This window comes from Serinus canaria, chromosome 14 (genome assembly GCF_022539315.1).
Source record: "Serinus canaria isolate serCan28SL12 chromosome 14, serCan2020, whole genome shotgun sequence".
In the NCBI taxonomy this organism is placed as follows: domain Eukaryota; kingdom Metazoa; phylum Chordata; class Aves; order Passeriformes; family Fringillidae; genus Serinus; species Serinus canaria.
This window is the reverse complement of record NC_066328.1, coordinates 2,558,899-2,572,518: the sequence shown is the minus strand read 5'-3', so window position 1 is coordinate 2,572,518 and position 13,620 is coordinate 2,558,899. Positions and strand designations below refer to the sequence as shown.

The 13,620-nt window shown below is 59.6% G+C and overlaps 1 protein-coding gene across 1 annotated transcript; it reads left to right on the top strand.

Moving 5' to 3' along the window:
* The first annotated feature begins 1,732 nt into the window (after nucleotides 1-1,732).
* LOC103817925 (UBA-like domain-containing protein 1) lies at nucleotides 1,733-10,374 on the top strand. The gene is made up of 4 exons (XM_030229906.2): nucleotides 1,733-1,850; nucleotides 2,230-2,519; nucleotides 8,188-8,247; nucleotides 9,246-10,374. The coding sequence occupies exons 1-4, from the start codon at nucleotides 1,733-1,735 to the stop codon at nucleotides 9,564-9,566; spliced, it is 789 nt and encodes a 262-aa protein (XP_030085766.2). The 3' UTR covers nucleotides 9,567-10,374.
* Nucleotides 10,375-13,620: the final 3,246 nt, after the last annotated feature.

The window sequence follows — 13,620 nt, the reverse complement described above, 5'->3', positions numbered from 1 at the left end:
CCCCCCTTGCACTGTGGCAGCTGCAAGAGCAGCAACATCCCCACAAACTCTGGCGGTGCCACCCAATTGGGTTTTGCACCTTCACCTCTGGGTTCCCTGAGATGTGCTTGTCCCCATTTTGGTGCTGCCAGCCCAGGGGTCTGCTTGCACCACAAGGGAAGAAAGCCACCAAGTTGGGAGGTCCCCTATGAGAAAGTGATCAAAACACTTTCACGAGGTTCAAAGGACCTGAGACCTAGAGTGCCATCATGGTGTGGGGTGAGAGTGGTCAAACTGGGGAGGATCAGGTGGAAACTGAGGGCTTCAGCCACCAGGAGCCTGCAGAGCCCCAGAGGTGCTGAGAGGACCTCAGCTCCTGCACTGCCTTCCAGCTCTGCAAAACCCATGCAGGAAATGAATCCACAGAGTTGCAGCCCAGAGGAGGCAGATGGGCCAGAGGGACACCCACCCTTCCCACTGCCATGTTTCTCCATGTTTCTCAGCCACCCCCAACTGCCCTTCAGGAGCCTCCCTGGACATGTCTGCTGGGGAGGCAGCTATGAGCACACCCATGTAAACAAGGAAATATGTTTCCCTGCAAAGCTCTCGGTCACCAGAGCAGCTCATCCAAAGTCCAGCTGCTTGGGGTTTATTACCCAGTGCTTTGTCTCTGTTCCCACTGCCACTCACTGTGTTTGTCAGGTACGTGTAGAACAACAAGGTTGTTCTACACACACGGAGTTACAGCTCACAAGAAGGAGTGGTGAGCCCATGAACTTTGCCTCCCTAAACACTGCCCTGCTCTGAGGCCTTACAACCCTTCCCGAAAGCCCTGCCAGGCCAGGCCCAACCCTTTTCCCTCCCAACACCAAACTGCAAGGTTTCTAAAAATGTCTGTCTCTTTCTGATTAAAGTAATCATTCAGGAGATTTGTTTTTCCTGCTGTATTTACACCTTGGTGGCTACAAGTCTCCCTGTGCCACCTCTCTCTGGGGGTTGTCTTGACCTTGTAAGAAATGAGCAGTAACCTCTTCATATGTCCCACTGCCACGTACAGCTGTGCTCTCACTTTGATTTAGGCAGAAATATATAGAACTCCTTGGCCCTGAAATTCTGCAAGGCTTGGAGAAGCTGAATGGTTGTGTAACTCCAGAATGGTTACAAAAGAACATGCAGAAAACAGTGATTAGCTTTGGACAATACCAGATCAATTCCTGTCCATGCAGGAGAGGGTGCAAACCCCACTGATCAAGTGTGCATTACCTGCCTGAGCTTCAGGCATTTAATCCTCAAGGCTCAGAAACACCAGCAAAATGCCAGCCGGGGTCAGAGGTGTTAGTGAACATTCACGTCCAGGCAAACCTTTCCAAACTGCAGGAAACAGCCCAGAACCTCCGCTCAGGAAAGGTGGAGGCGGCTGGAGCCGGCAGTTCCCTTCATCTTTCCCCTGGTGTTACCAGCCCCGGCCACTGAACCGCGGCTCTGTGCCTGCTTACCCTTAGCAACACCATTGTCCGCCGGGCCCTGCAGCGCCGGCCTGGCCGCGGGCTTTCATGGGCTGCGGCACTGCCGCGCTCTCAAAGGAGCCTTTCAGAGCGCCGGGAGCCCCCCGGCACCGTCCAGAACCTTCCTTCGCTGCCGGCTCTCCCTTCAGCTCCCGTCAGCCGCCTCAGCGATGCACGAACACGCAGCGGCTGAGGGAGAAACGGGACCAGGAGGGGGTGGGCAACGCGCTCATGGTTTATTAGCGCGGATGGAGGGCGCGGGGGCCAAGGGGCTGCTGCTCCACCGCCTCTCAGGCCACGGAGCCGTACAGCAGCTACGAGCCAAGGGGTCTCCACCAAACCCCCGTAGGCTGCAGGAGGGTAACGGTAGGGCCTGAGGGAGTTCGCGGTGCCGAGGGGCGGCGGCGGCCGCGGCGGCGCTCCCCAGCACCGGCCGGGCCCGGCGCGGCCCCGCCGCTCCCTCACGTCAACAGGAAACCGCACGCGGCCGACTGTAAACACCGCCCGCGCCCACGTGACCGCGGGCCCCGCCCCGCCCCTGCCCCGCGAGCGGTCCGCCCCCGCCGCCCTCCCATTGGGGGCCGCGCCGTTGTTGACCATATACGGTCAGGTACTACCAAGCCGCGGGCGGCGGTTGGCCGGCCTCGCGCGTCACTCAACGCGCGCCGAGCGCTCCTTAAACATAGCGGGGGCTGCTGGGAGTTGTGGTCCAAGCGGGGGCAGGGCGACGGGACGGCGTGGTGAGCGAGAACTACAAGTCCCAGCAGCGCCGCGCGAGCCGGGCCGCACGGTCCCGCCCCGGGCGGCCGTGGGCGGGGCTGGGCGGGCGCCGTGAGTCAGTGCCCGGTAAACATTGGCGTGAGCCGCCGGCCCCGCCGTGCTGGCGGCGCCCTGAGGGCGGCGGGGGCCGGGGCCGGGGCCGGGGCCATGGACGAGCTCAAGCACCAGGTGATGATCAACCAGTTCGTGCTGGCGGCCGGATGTGCCGCCGACCAGGCCAAGCAGCTGTTGCAGGCGGCCCACTGGCAGTTCGAGGTGAGGCCGCCGCCCCGGTACCAGCCCCGGGCGGGTCCCCTCGTGGGGGCGTCGCGGGGGGTTCGGCTAGCGTGGATCGGTGCCCGGCCCTGCGGACACACTGCTGCCCCCCCGCCCGCCCACACGCGCGGCGGCGGCGGGGCGCGGGCCGGGCCCCCGGCCGTGCCCGAGGGAGCGTGGGCGCCACGCGGGGCGGACGATCGGGAAGGCCACGTTGCATGGGGGGTGCGCAGAGAGGGGCTCGCAGCCTACCGGGGCCCCACGGTGGACCGCGACCGGGCTGGGGGCGCCGAATCCGCCGAAGCCTCCTCCTGCTCGCCCCCGCCCCAGCCCTCCCGCGTGGCCGTGGGCTGGAAAACCCCAGCGCAGCCTTTCCCACGGCCCTGCCCCGGGGAGTTTGAGTTCTCGGGCAGCCGTGGGAGAGGAGACTTTGTAGGTCAAAGCTTTTCTGGCTCCAGACGCCTTTTCCTCTCGCTCGCGGGCGGGATACTCCGTGACATTGACAGGGGTTAACGCCGCGCGTGGGGCGGGGGGCGCCGGGGGAGCTCCCCGGTGCCTTTCGGGGTGCTCGGCTCCTGCGGAGATCCCCGCACCTGAAGCGCAGGGAGCAAAGAGCAGTGCGGTGGCCGTCGCCAATAAATTGCTTTCTAAATAGGATTTTTCCTTCTCTTCTGCAGCTCCCTAGGTTGGAGCTGATGGATTTGACGCTAATGGCACCTCGGTAATTGAAATGTCTATGCAGTGCTGCAGGAGCAGGTCTGAGTCAGGCTGGGGAGCAGGAGGCTCCGTTTGTTCCTCTCCGTGGCTGGAGCACCTCTCCTCCCTGCCGGGGGGCGCGGGCGCTGCTGCCCGGGCTGTCCCGGGCTTGTTCCATAACGGAACAGCGGCCGGATGGACCCGGTACGGACGGCGTCCGTCGCCGTGCGGGCACAGCATTCCCACCTGCTCTGTCACAGGCCAGGAGGGATCCCAAAGTGAACCGTGCGTGACCGGGGAGCGCGGGGCGGGCTCGCAGGGATGCGCGGAAGAGCGGGCCAGAGATCCCCACCGCCGTGCCCGGTGAACGGGAGCACCGCTGGCGTGGGATGTGTTGCATGTGTAACGTGCTCGGGCGTTTGTTTACTAACACAGCCTGACTGTGGCCCGCTGGGACAGGCGGGATCCTCTTCCACCACCTCCGTGCGTGTCGCAGAAGAGCCGGGGAGGGATGACAGAAGTTTTAACGTGTCTTTCAAAAGGCTTTTTTGCAGAACTTTGCCACCGTTTGGCGAGTTGCACAAGTAGAAACAGCCGTCTCCTGCCGGCTGGGCACTCACATGACTCAGAGGAAGCTGGGCTGTAAACAAACGCTGCCGTTACCATGTTCCCACTCACTTTTGGTGCAACGGTCAGATAATTCCCTTTGCAAAATGGCCGCTGGGCACGGCTCCTTCTGGGAGCCACGCTGGGGAGGGATCACCTCCCGACCACTCCAGCCTGCTCTCACCTCTGTTCTGGAGTACTCCCGAGGCTTTTGTTACTTCAGTGCAGCACCCGTTGGCTGGCTGGTCTGCATCTGCAGTGAGTGAGTATAAATCGGGGGAGTTCAGGCAAGTTCAGCACGAGGGAAGGCAGCATAAATTAACCATCTCCTTGGAGTCAGAGCGCTCCTCCAGGGGCACACGTGAATGCAATCAGCCTGCTTGTACCTGAGCGTTCTGCTCCTGCCTCTAAGGCCACCCCGGGGAGAGAGGTGTTCTGCACTGAGCCAGGGTAGCTCAGTGGCCCAGTGACACACAGCAGGAGCTGGGTTGTCCCAGCTCTGTGCCTCTGTCCTGGCCAGGGCACTCCTGGCATCCATCTGCCCTGCCCAGGACCTTTCCTTTTTGGGCAAGTGTCCTACCTGCTGCCTGTGACAGCCCCTGGGGTGTTTGTCACCAGCAGGAGGGAGAGGGAGGCTGCTGTGAAGCATGGACAGCTTTGGGATGCTGGTATTTTGGGATCACCTCCCTGGGCTTGGGCTGCTTTCGAGGCTGGCTGCTCAGGGGCCATTGTGTGTAGGAGGATGAAGTGAGGGCTGCAGAGTGGATTTGCTCTGTGTGTGTCTTTCCAGCCCTGGTAGACCTGGAGCTTTTCCAGGGGGAAGGAACATGATCCAGGACAGTGAGCAGGGTCGGAGGTCAGGAAAACATTTGGGATACAATCACCTTTGGCTGTGGTGTGAGCTGATCAGAGTCTGTCCCATACTCGGGGTTGACTAAGGAGCCTTTTTTTTTTGCATCCATCCCATCTATCCCTGGGGAGCAGGGCAGTTCATGGGTAGGGTGTGGATTGCCTCTCCCACTCGCTGTAACTGCTCTCCTGTTTCCTAGGGACCCTGGGCAGGATTTATCCTCTTGTGCCCAGTTTAATTTGCAGCTCTTGCAGCTCTGTGGGCCCTTCCATGCCTCCAGGGATGGCTGCTGTGGGTGCCAGCTGGAATGGCACTGCCAGCCCAGCCCTCCAGCAGCTGGAGCAGTGCCATGGCTGATCCCAGGGGAAGGTTTACAGGCCAAAGAAAGCAACTTGGAGTGTCTTTGGGTGAAGGCTGGCACTCAGCTTCCAGGGCCTGGCTTTCTGGGAGAAGCCAGGGAGAGCAGCTCCTCAGTGGCTGGAACCCAGCAGGTTACCAGGCATACACTTCAGAGTTTGCAGAGTCTCACATGGGGCTGGGCAGTGGATCAAGCTCCTGCATTGGTAGAAAGATATTATTTGGCTTTATGTGCTCATTGCCCTTGGGGCTGTTTGGGAAGGATAAGAAGAAACTGCTTCTAAAAAAACCCACCCATTCCTTCCTTTTCCTGGTGCTAAGAGCCTCTGTTCAGTGTAGAGAGGTTGTGTGTGGGGAACAAGAGGAGGAGCAGGTGTCTGGCTTCACTCTCTGTGTCCATGGCTGGATTTCACTTCCTCTTGTGTATTTACATTTCATGAAGCCCCTTCCTTGGTGGTTCAAGGACAGGGTGCTCCCAGGGCTACCCCTGCTGCTGGGTGCTGCCTGCTGGCAGGTCTCACACCTCCAGCCACCCTTTCTCTGACTGAGTCACCACAGGTGCCTCTTGGCACCCTGCCAGGGTCCCTGTATGATCCCCCTCCTGTGAAGCTCCTGGTTTTGTATCCTGGGAGGGGGCACAGTGGCCTGGTCACCTGCTGAGCGTGGCCAGGCCATGGCTGCCCTGCTCCCATGCACACCAGGGTGACAGAGGCAGTGGGGCTTTGGCTCCAGGGTCAGAGCTGAGCTGGGCTTGGGCTCCTGCTCCAGCAGAGGAGCCTTAATTGGCTTTGCTGTTGCACCAGTCACGGTGGCACTTGTGACGCTGTCTGGAGAGCAGGTGGCACCAGTAGCTTTGGTTACATGTGTGTCCCTGGCCCCCGTGTGTGTCCCTGACCCCCGTGGCACCAAGGGGAGGGTGGGGCCCTTGCTCGCCAGGCTGGGGCTCTGCAGGTCCCTTGGGAGGTGACAGCAGGTCATGGGCTTCATGCTGGATGCAGGGGCTGTTTCTGCCATGCTTGGAAAGGGGCAGATGGAGGGGAAGAGCCACTGTGTTAGGCAGAGGGGCCTGCCCTGGCAGAGTGCTTCCTCTGCCCAGTTACAGCTTTCATCCCAGCACTGGCAGGGATTGGTGGGCAGTTCAGGTGGACAGCAGGGACCTTCTCTGCCACTGTCTGCCAGTGGCACAGTCCCAGATATGAGGCCACTTGGAAAACAGGAGCACAGAGCAGATTTAATCATCTTATGGTATCTGGCTGTGCCCACACCTCTGCCTGTGTTTCCCGTTTGGTGTCACCCCCTCTCTTATCAGGATCTGTCAGTGATAGGGCCTCTGGGTGTTGACGTCTGACCTCACCCGGGACAAAGGGTAGCATGGCAGGGGGTGTCAGTGCTGCAGAAGTGTCTGAGTTGGACATTTCCTTAATTCAGAGCCGTGTGCTGTCCTGTCTGGAGCTCTCTGCAGGGCCACAGACCCCATTCCTGCTGCATTGCCGTCTCTGGGATCTGGTGGGTCCTGCCTGCAGGAGCTGAGGGCTCGCAGCGTGGCTGGGTGCAGAGTTCAGGTGCTGTGTTATTAAATGCAGCTATTGCAGGGAAGAGCCTTGCCAGCCCAGCTATTGCACGCTCCCCCCGTGGTCTGGGAGCTGCCAGACTCTGCAGCAGGAATTGCTTCCCCCACCCAGGTCTGGATCATTGTTTGCAGACACTGCTCTGGCTGCCACCTGGTCGTACCAATAGTTTCCTGCTGTTTAGTCAGGAAACCATAAACCTCTTTGCCTTCCCAGGGCCTGCCAGCCTGGATGTTTAGGGCAAAATTAGTTTTCCCATTGGATCAATGATCTGAGCTGATTTGCTGTCATTCATCCTGGCCCTGGGAATGACACAGGAGCATGTGGACACTGGGATGAGGAGCATGGGTGGTGGCAGAACTGTGGCTGCTGCAGTTGGGCAGCGTTTGGTACAACCTCCCTGTACTTTTTCTGGGCTTTTTTGCCTCTTTTTCCCCAATCCCTGGCTCTCAGGAAGGGAGCAGCGTCTCGGGTAGAGGGGCAGCATGCAGCCACAGCCCCACACCTCACACCCCAGAGTGGAGACCTAAAGGCCTTGAGGAGAGGCCTGAATAGGATTGAATGGGGCTTTTCCTTCAACCAGAACTGAATCCAAACCAGTTCTCTTACATTTCCATCAAGTCTCATCTACAACTGAATAAAGCCATTGTTTTCTGGGACCTGACTCAGTTGAAGCCTGGCACAGAGCAGGAGTCGCCATCATGGAATCACAGAATGGTTTGGGTTGGAAGGGACCTTGAAGGTCACCTTCCTGCCATGGGCAGAGACACCTTCCACTATCCCAGGTTGCTCCAAGCCCCATCTGACCTGGCCTTGGACACTTCAGGGATGGGGCAGCCACAGCCTCTCTGGGCAACCTGTGCCAAGGTCTCACCACCCTCTGAGTAAAGAACTTTTTACCATTCCTGCATCAGCTCAGTGCTGTGCCCCCCCACAGCTCCTGCTGCCTCTGCTCCTCCCAGACCTGGCCTGGGTGTCTGCCCTCCTGACCATCTTCTTCCCTTGGCCTTCCCTACCTTCAACCCTTCTTGTCCTCTCACATGCCTGTGGCATGTGACATATTTACCAGACTATTACTGGTTTTAACTGGAAGCTACAAAACAATGTCAGTCCCTGTCGTGCTCTGTCTGCAACTGAATTGGAAATGTTCTGGCATATGGGGTGGGAACCTGCAGCAGCCCCTGTCCTGGGCATCTCCTGGTGGGAATATGGGGACTGTGATCATGTCCTGTTCAAGACATGCCTTTAACTGGTTCCTGCTCGGGTTGGATTTGGTTTCCTTTGTTTCCCAGCACACGGTGGTTGCAGAGTGGTTGTGAGTTGTGAAACACCTGCTGGGCTCTGCCCCAGCAGTAGCTGCTTCTTGCAAGGATGGTGGTCCCAAATACACATGGTTACCACCTGCCCTGGTATGAGCAGATGGCAGGCGCAGGTCCCTGCTTGGGGACAGAGAGCAGCTGTGCCCTCAAGGCCCCCCAGGGCCTGCTTTGTATCATCTTTGGGGTCTGATAGTGTTCAGGGGTGAGGTGGGTGCCCAGTTTGGATGCAGGTAGTAACATCATATTCCCTTTTTTCTTTTCCTTCCTTTCAGACTGCTCTCAGTGCTTTTTTTCAAGAAACAAACATCCCGTACAGCCACCACCATCAGATGGTAAGTGCTTTCCCAGCTCCCCAGTGCTCTTCCAGGGCAGAGCACCAGCTGGCGGGTGCTCCAGGCTGGTGCTCATGTCCAGCTCACTGCTTCCCCAGCTCCAGGAGTGCAGGCAGGGAGGTCTGGCTGGGCACTGCTAGAGCTGCCTGCCAAGGAAGGTTTTCCTGGAGAGCAGCTGGTGGGACAGTGGGACAGCAGAGCCCTGCAGATGGTTTGGGGCTGCTCTTCCAAAAGGGATAGTCTGAGGGAGGATGTTTTGGGCACAGCCAGTGGTCCACACCAGCTCAGCATGGCAGAGAGAGCCTGGAGGAACCTGATGCACTGACCTGTGTAAACACACTCACAGATACATGGTGCTTCCCATCCTGCAGCAGCCACACACACAGGTCCTTGTGTGCTCGCTGGAGCGAGCAGTTCCCAGAGCGTCGCCGGAGCGTGGCTCTGGTGCAGCGTGCAGAGCGTCTGGAGGTGTGTAAACACCCACACGTGGGTGCTGCCTGCCTCTGCTCTCTTCCAGCTGTCCTCAGGCTCGGTCCCTTAACTCTCATATCCCAGCAGCCCGTAATCTGCTTGGGCAGATGTGTCTTAAGGATTTACTGGCTGCTACGGCCTTGTTTGACTCACCAGGACAATTGGGGATTTGGAGCATGCAAAGCAAGTGCCCAGCAGGGCTGGAGCATGCCCAGTCTCCTGGGGGATGGGAGCTGAGCCAGAGCCAGAAAGCTGAAGGCCCAGGGTGGCACCAGTGGGTTGTGGAGCAGAGTGGGTCCCTGACTTGGCTGGGCACAGGGGGTCCTGTCTGGGCCGTCTGCCAGGAGCTCTTACCACAGCATGAGACTTCAGACCCTTAAATAGAGCTGCTCGTGGGCAGCACAGTCAGCAGAGCACAGGTCTGGGGGCTTCATTTGCCACAGCAGGGGGGCAGAGGGATCTCGTGCCACACCCCAGTGGGAGGCAGAAGGTGGGGACTTCCCTGACCCCGTGTCTCCTTCCCACAGATGTGCACTCCCGCCAACACGCCGGCCACGCCGCCCAACTTTCCCGACGCCCTCACCATGTTCTCCCGCCTCAAGGCTTCTGAAAGCTTCAACAGCAGTAGCCCCGTGGCCTCCATGGCGACTTCCCCGCCGCCCCCGGCCCCGCCGCTGCCCCAGCACGGGGCCTTCAACCCCGCCTGGCCCACGGCCTCGCCACCTGGGCAGCAGCAGAGCATGTGGACTCCGGCCGCGCCGGCGCAGCCCGCGGGCTGGCCAGCCGCCGTCTCCCAGCAGGCCAGCGCAGAACAGAAGGCCAACGTGACCATGGAGGCAGAGAGATGAGGCTGCGGAGGAGAGCGGCCGCGGTGGGGACCCCTGCATATAAATATATATATATTTTTTCTCCCCCCCTCCCCAAAGAGGAGAGGAACTCCACTGCCAGGGCGTCTGGCAGCCGCCGAGACACATGAGCAAATAGCTGCCTTGCATGGGTTTGGTTTGAAGTAGTTTTTACTTGTTCTCGAGCTGAATGGAGCACCCCAGAGACAGCAGGAGGCTGCGTGGGACCGGTGCTGGCCTCTGCCTGGGACCCTGATGCTGCCAGACTCTTGGGGAGGGAGCACCCCCTCCTCTCCTGGGACACCGGAGTTTGCATGCCAGTGACATTTATGGAGGAGGTCCCTTCCTCAGAGTCCCCCGGGCCACCCCACCAGGCAGAGTGGGTTGTGCCTGAGTGTTTTCCCCCATCCCTTGGCCCCGATCAACTGGGTGGGGGGCAGACACCCCGTGAGGCTTGTTTTTGTAAGGGGTGGAGAGAGCAAGGGCTGTTCCTGCACCACCACAGCCTCCCACCCCACACACTGTCCTCACTGGTGAGCAGGCCTGGGGGACACCGGCCGTCGGGGAGGTGTCTGGCCCCTCACCCAGCCCCAGATGGGGAGCAGGGGGTGAGCACTGGTGGTCCAGCTGGGCCAGCACACCCTCCCCTCCAACCTCCCAGGATGGGGTTTGCCCCAGGGCTGTTTTGCATGACACAGTGTAACCCTAGAGACTGGGATCGTTTTTAACCCCTCTGTTCTTTTCTCCCGGCGGCTGGAAGTCTCTCCGGATGCGCCGCAGCCGCTTGCAATACACGCTCTTCTGCTTTGAACCCCGTGTCTTTGCTTCGTTACCAGCGGTGGCAGGACTGCTGCCCTGAGCCTGGAGTGTTTCAGGATCCCCTCTCCCAGTGGCTCAGTTCATCCTAGGAGGGCTGGCTGCATCTCCAGCTGCTCCAAACACCCTGTTCCAGCCATGCAGTGACTGCCAGCTGCTTTTGGCCAGGTGCATCCAGGGCTCAGCCCCAGAAGCCCAGGTCTGCCACATCAGCTGTGGTATGAGACCCCAGCAGGCAGGGCTGAGTCCTCAGGATCCCTTGTGACATCCGCATATCCTGGGTGTTTTGCTGTGACCTGGCTCCTATCCCCTCTTCCCCACGTCCCTTGGAGGTTGCTGTCCTTGCCAGACCCTTTCCCAGCAAGGCTGTGCCCCTGCGCTCCCCAGTCAATAATTAATTTCATTCTCTTGTTTGTGTTGCTAAAATAAACAATGTAGGAGGGATGGTTTCACTGGGGGTGCCTCTTGGACAGCCTGGGCAGGGCCTGGAGCTGGGGCTGGCCCTTGTGAGCTTCCTTGCATGGAGTTCTGCTGGAGCTGCCACCCTCAGTCCTGCCCCAGTGAGATGAAATGGGCCAAGCCGGGGCTGTGCACCTTCTGTCCTAGCTGTGGTGGGCACATCCAGGCCACATCCACTCTTGCTGGGAATGGGGAGAGTCTGTGAGGTGGGGTGGGGTGCAGCACAGAGCCACCCAGAGTGCACAGGGAAGGGATCTGTCCCCAGCCTTGAAGAGAGACAACTGCCTGAGAAACACAGGTGAAGCCACAGGGAGACTTGGGTAGGGAGGAGGGGAACGTGCCTGTGACCATCCCAGGGCCACCAGGAGCCACAGGATTGGAAAATCATGCCAGACCACAGACTTGGTGATCTCACTGGTCAGAGAGCTGATGGGGACATGGCACAACCCAAAAGTGTCACACTCTGGCTGTCCTGTGTGTCCCCAGGAGCTCAGAGGAGGCAGCAGAGGAGGGAGCATCTCTGGCCTGTGGTGTTACCCCAGTGCAATGAGTGGGTGCCAGGGCAGTGTGACCCCAACTCCACCAGTCCCCCAAGGCCAGGCAGCACAGCCTTGGTGCATGTACCCCTCCCCAGCCCCCCATGCCATTTCACAGCCCTGTGGCCAGCCTGGACACCTGTGAGCTTGGCACCCGTCCCCCAGGAGCCTGGCTTTGTCACCTGCACCTGCAATGCACAAGGACAAACAGCCTTGGTGGGGCACAACAACCTCAGTAGCTCCCCAGGGAGTGCTCAGCAGCAGCACTGCCCATGTGGCAGGGGACACTCAGGACAGGCACCTGCGTGAGTCCTGGGGGATGCAGCACATCCCTGTGGTGTGCCAGGAGCAGAGCCGGGGGGATCTTCATTGCTGAAGGGGGAGAAGCAGAAACAGTACAGGGGGGCAGCTATCTCCTGCAGAGCCCTGCCCTGTCACCACCCCAGTGCTTGTTCACAACACCCAAGCCCTGCTCCATCAGCACCTTGTTCATATCTGGGCGCTTCATCATCCCACCATCCCCTGACCTCCTCTCATCCTCCTCAGGGCCACCCACCACTGTTTGTCACCAGCATGGCATGGCGACAAAATCCTGGCACACTGAGCTGCTTCTGAGTGGGGATCTGCCAAGTCTGGGCACTCCTGTGCCCAGCCTGGTTCAGGCACCAGCCGTGGCACAAGTGGCGCTTGAGCTGTGCCCAGAGACTGTCCTCACCTTGGTGTCACCCCACAGCTGCTCTGCAGCTTCCTGCAGCCTCATGCACTGCTCCTGCAGCTGGCCCAGCCCCTGGGTGAACCTGGGTGGCTGCAGAACTAGGCAGGGCAGGGAGATGTGTTTATAGTAGCCCCAGAGAGTGGCTGGTGAGAACATCCTGAGAGATGCTCCAATGTGTTCCTGGCAAGTTGGATGTGGGATTGCTGCTCTCAGCCCTTTGAGCTTGTTGAAAGCTCAAACCTCCCAAGACCATGGGCAATTGGGCACCTTCTACATCCTGCAGCTGCTTTATTCTCACCCAGCACCTTCTCCAGAGAGGCAGCCATGTCCTCCAGGTCTCTGAGCTGGCTGAAAACAGACACCAAAGCTTTGCTCTGGGCAGTGCCAGCTCCTGCAGGCCCCCAGCAAAGCAACATGCCAAACCTGGGTGGGCTTAGAGTGAAGACCCCTTGGCACTGCTGCCAGGCCCTGGGCATGGCCAGCACTGGCATGCCACAGAGGACAGTGACCACATCCCCCCAGCCATGTCAGTGCATGAGGCAGAGGGACAAGGGCACTGCCAGTGGCCTGGGGACTCAGATGGGCTGAGTGTGGCCCTGCCATTCACCTGGCAAAGGTCTGGTAGAACAACCTGGCACAGTGGCCTGGCATGACAGAGCTGTCAGTGCCCACAGAGCTCTCATGGCTGACAGGTCCCTATGGCCTCGTGCTGCTCCAGCAGTCACCCAGCCTGTGTGGGGCCATGTGAGCCAGCACTGCAAGGCCTCAGGACTGAGCTCCCAGCCAGAGCTTCTGAAACCAAACAGCCCCTGAGGTTCTGGGGAGAGAGAAGAGCCCCAGCTATGCTGGAGCCCAGGGGCATTGCCAGCAAAGGAGTCTGGCACCTGAGAGCCTGCAGCACCTCAGCAGTGAGCACCTCACAGAGAGCTCTGGTTCAGCTCCTGAAACAGCTCCACTGTGACCAGGAGAGAAATCAGCCCTTCCACCCTGCTGCAGGAGGGGAGAGCCTGGTCAGCCCCTGGGATGGGGCAGGAGACTCCAAACCTTGACACTACCCCCAGTTTCATCCCATCAAAAGCCCTGTGGGTCTCCCAGGATATCAAAATTTTAGAGGGTAAAATCCAGCACTGCAGGAGGGACAAGAGCAGTGGAGGTGGCCAGGACACTGGGATAGCAGGGGTGGGTGGCTGCTCCAGTGGCTGTGAGGGTGACATGGACCCAAGCAGGTCACTGCAGCCAGAGCAGCCTTTAGGAGGCTTCAGTGCATTTTCCATAAGGATTTGTGTAAGATTGCCATCCCAGTCACCCCATGCACCTGTGCCATCCATGCAGGTCTCTGGGGAGCCCAACCTCTCTGCAAAGAGCTCTCCAGTAACTGGCCCAGCTCTGCTGCATGCACCTCCTGGAAACTTTTTGCAGCTGGGAGCCCTCAGCAGTGGTTTTCAGGGAGCAGAGGGTGGTGATCATCTGCAGCATGTCTGTGACCTGAGGAATATGGGTTTGACTGCTGGTACCAGGTCCCCACAGGCAT